This window comes from Myotis davidii, unplaced genomic scaffold (genome assembly GCF_000327345.1).
Source record: "Myotis davidii unplaced genomic scaffold, ASM32734v1 scaffold866, whole genome shotgun sequence".
Taxonomy (NCBI): Eukaryota; Metazoa; Chordata; class Mammalia; order Chiroptera; family Vespertilionidae; genus Myotis; species Myotis davidii.
This window is the reverse complement of record NW_006297145.1, coordinates 27827-31974: the sequence shown is the minus strand read 5'-3', so window position 1 is coordinate 31974 and position 4148 is coordinate 27827. Positions and strand designations below refer to the sequence as shown.

General features: G+C 54.8%; 1 protein-coding gene across 4 annotated transcripts in view; it reads left to right on the top strand.

Moving 5' to 3' along the window:
- The window catches only part of AKNA (AT-hook transcription factor), a 49941-nt gene that overhangs the window by 29003 nt on the left and 16790 nt on the right, over window positions 1-4148 (top strand). For all 4 annotated transcript variants that reach the window (XM_015569896.1, XM_015569897.1, XM_006772875.2 and 1 more), the window contains 3 exons: window positions 360-487; window positions 1607-1814; window positions 3855-4009. In XM_015569896.1, the coding sequence (XP_015425382.1) occupies window positions 360-487; window positions 1607-1814; window positions 3855-4009 (491 nt within the window). The remainder of the gene's footprint in view (window positions 1-359; window positions 488-1606; window positions 1815-3854; window positions 4010-4148) is intronic.

Genomic DNA, 4148 nt, shown 5'->3' with positions numbered 1-4148 from the left:
CCTGGGCTCTCAAGTAGTAGGTCCTTAGGGGACACCGTGATAGCGTTTTGATACTACAACTGTCATGGAACATTGGGGCTCTTAGCGTTCTACCCGGGAGGGACTGGTCCCTCGAGAGCTGGCGCCCAGGCTCCGGGCCACGCCTCTGCGGCGCCGGCCTGATGGCAGATGGCTCAGCCTGGGCGGGCAGGCTCCAGAGGGCCCCGGCCCCAGCCTCCCAGGGACGCGGGCCCAGAGGCCTCCGCAGGCCCAGGCTGAGTCCCATGGCCCTGCCCTGGGCGGTCTTGCCCTCTGTGTCTCCAGGGAGGGAGTTCACAGAGGCTGGGCACGCAGGGCTGCCTCACTGGGTATGGTTTCAGGTCTTCCAGCAGCTGAAGGCTGCCCACTCGGCCCTGGAGGAGGAATACCTGAAGGCCTGCAGGGAGCAGCACCCGGCGCAGCGGCTTGCCGGCTCCACGGGGGCACCTGGGAAGTTTGATCCTGGCAGGTACTGCTGGGGAGGGAGGCTCGGGAGGACAGAGCGGGCAGGCCCCCTCCCTCGGTCACCAGGAGGGCACACTTCATTCTCATAATGTATACGCTGGGGCAGCGGTTCTCACCTCTGGGTCACGACCCCTTTGGGGGTCGAACGACCCTTTCACAGGGGTTGCCTAAGACCATCGGAAAACACATATATAATTACATACTGTTTTTGTGATTAATCACTATGCTTTCATTATGTTCAATTTGTAACAGTGAAATTGGGGGTCACCACAACATGAGGAACTGTATTAAAGGGTCGCGGCATTAGGAAGGTTGAGAACCACTGACAGGGGAACAGGGCACTGCTGGAAGGAAGCCGCAGATGCTGGGTGTACGTCTAAGGACCTTCCTGTTATCACATCTGCGTCTGTTTATAAACCTATCTCAGCGCAGACACACAGTCACAATGGGTCCCTCGCAGGCCGTGGGCGCTGCCACGTGGGGGCTGAATGTGAAATGTGACTGCAAGATGACACTGCTCTACAGGCCGTGGGATGGGGACAGTCATTGTTCCGGCCCAGCGACTCTCCACAATGCATGTCTGCTGCAAGGACTCATTATTGTGATCCGTTTCTTCAGCAAAGGCTCCTGGAGGGCGGAACATATCTATTTTCTCCTTCCCGCCCTCAAAAGTATTTCAGGCCTTGGAGGAATTCCATCTGTCGTCTGAGGGTCACCACAACATGAGGAACTGTATTAAAGGGTTGCGGCATTAGGGAGGTTGAGCACCACTGCACTAGGGGAACAGGAAAGTCCTATCGTGATTAGGCACATATTCCAACGGGGGAATATTCAAGGCTGAGGTTTGTGTCTTCTGGTCTCGCTGCAGTGGGGTGTGACCTTAGAGATGGGGACTGTAACCCCTCGTTGGAGAAGGGGGAAACTGAGGCCAGAGGGGGGAGGGATTTACTCCAGGTCCCATAGCCTGCTGGTGGCAGAGGAGGACTCGGGCTGAGGCCTCCGATTCCCCGTGGACTAGACCCTCCATGGGCGTCCTCTGGGGTATGCTCTGAAGCGCAGCCTCCCAGACATGTCCGATGCAACTGCCATCCCCAGTGCCCGGAGCTGGTGTTTCCCCTTCCAGGGAGCTGGAGGCGGAGATATTCCAGCTGGGCATTCGCCTGGAAGAACTGAAGGACCACATGGAACAGAACCAGCAGAAGCTTGAGCGAGCCGGGTCAGACTCACCTCTGGACAGCCCCCTGGCCACGCCCTCCCGCCACCGGCCCACACGCTTGCCTTCTCCCTTGGGACAAGCCCACACGCCGGCCGTCCAGACCCTCGGCCTTGAGGTATCTCTCTGCCCATCGTGTTGGTCCGTTCTATCCTTCATTCATCTCTTCTTTAATTGACTTCTTTACTACATATTTATGGAGTGAGCAGCCCTATGCCAGGACCCACGACACATGGTGGGAAATCAGTGGGAAGCACAAAAATAGGTGGCTTCTACCCTCATGGAGTTTTCTGTCTGGTTGAACTAATTACACAGTCATTTAATTGTAATTTTGATCAGTCGTCTGAAGGAGAATTATGGGGTTCTATGAGAGTAGATAACAGGGTAACACAAATGAGTTTGAGGGAGTCAGATAAACTTTCCTTGAGGAAGTAATGTTTACGTGAGATCTGAGGGTGAGGAGGAATGACCAGGAACAGAAGAAAAGCTGTCCAGCAGGGAACACAGCCTGTGCAAAGGGCCTGTGGCTAGCGCATGGGAAGTGAAGGGGCCTCTGAGAGAGGTGGCTGCAGAGGCAGGCAGGGGCTCCATAATGTGGGGGCTGGTGGCTCACATCAAGCATTTGGTCCTAAACTGCCAGGTTTTTAATTTTTAAAAAAATTTTATTTATTGACTTGAGAGAGAGAGAGAGAGAGAGAGAGAGAGAGAGAGAGAGAAAGAGAGAGAGAGAGGAAGAGGGAAGGAGAGAAAGAGAGAGAGAAACATCAATTTTGGCACTCCACTTATTTACGCATTCATTGGTTGCTCCTTGGATGTGCCCTGATCGGGAATCGAACCCGCAACCTTGATGTAGCTGGACGGAGCTCTAACCAACTGCGCCCTCCAGCCAAGGCTAACCTGCTAGGCTTTCAACAGGACATGACCTAAGATGATTTGCAGGTAGGCCAGTCAGAGACGGGGAGGTGGCAGAGCGGATGGAAAGATGCACACGAGCCTGAAAGGTTTAGAAGGCACATTTGACTGGACTTGGAATGGAACTGAGAGGGGAGGGAGCCAAGGGTGACCTCCGGGCTTCTAGCTTTTGGTACTGGATGGATCTGGGGGCTGTTCACCAAGACAGGCATCCGTGGACAAGGGCTGTCCATGGAAGGGCTTTGTAGACCTTTCTCTAGTCCACGTCACAGCCCCCGAGAGGCGATCACAATCTGTGTTTTGCGGTGGTCGCACAGGTGACGAGGTGGAGTGTCTGCCTCGCGCCTGTGCTCCTTGCCGCCTGTGCTCCTCCCTGCTTGTGCTGCAAGAACATCTCTGTTGGGGATTGGAGCAGAATGCTGCCTGCTGGGTGAGGCGGGAGCTGGTGGGGGGTGGGCATGGCTTTAAGGGAGATTCTCTCACATTGTGCTCTGTCCCAGTTGGAAGGAAACTATACCAGGTGCTCTCTCTTCTACTTACTTGTAAAAGCCCGAATGTGTGAGGGACTTCCATACTCCCGCCGTGAAGGTGTTTGGGGGCTTGGATGTCCATCCTGGAATGGAGGGGGGTCAGGAGAGATGCTTCTGGCAGGAAATCTGGGTTGAAATTTCAGGTCTGCCCCTTACTTCTGTGTGACTTTGGGCAGATGATTTGCGCCTTAGTTACATGTCTGTAAAATGGGCTATAATGATCGTATGTACTGGTGGGATTGTTGTGAGGTGATCTCTGTGCAGTGTCTGGCATGTAGTAGGTGCTCAATTAATGGTAGTCATTGCTGAGAATCATATGATCCAGTCCCTACATTTTGCACGCACATAGAAAGGGTGGTGGTGGTGGTGGTGGTGGTGGTGGTGAGTCTGACCTATTTTTTACTCTGCCACACCAGCATGAGGAAGGTCCTTAAAAAAAGTAAAGTTTAGCCCAGTCAGCGTTGCTTAGTGGTTTAGAATTGACCTATGAAACAGGAGGTCACAGTTCGATTTCCCATCAGGGCACATACCAGGGTTGCATGCTTGATCCCCAGTGTGGGGTGTGCAGAGGAGGCAACTGATCAATGATTCTCATTGACATTTCTATCGCTCTCTCCCTCTTCCTTCCTCTCTGAAATCAATAAAAACATATATTTTTTAAAAGTAATGTTTAGGGATCTGCTGAATCTCTGCCCCTCCTCCTCTCTGGCCCCCAGCCTGACGCTCCCAGCACTGACCCCTGCTCATTGCACATGAACGTGGAGGTGAGCCCTGCAGGCAGTGAGGTGGAGGACAGGCTGCTGGGCCTCCCGGCCCCTCTCAGGCACAAGGAGCTGCAGGTGGAGCAAGACTTCCATGGGTTCCTGGAGCGGTGAGTGCCCACCAGGAGGGAGCCGGGTATCGGGCCCCATGGCTGGATCTTGGCTGTCCCTGCTGGGCAAAGGTCATGCCCCCGCCCCCCCCCCCCCCCCCGCCCTCGCCTCTCGTGCGCCCCCCGCAGTCCCCCCCCC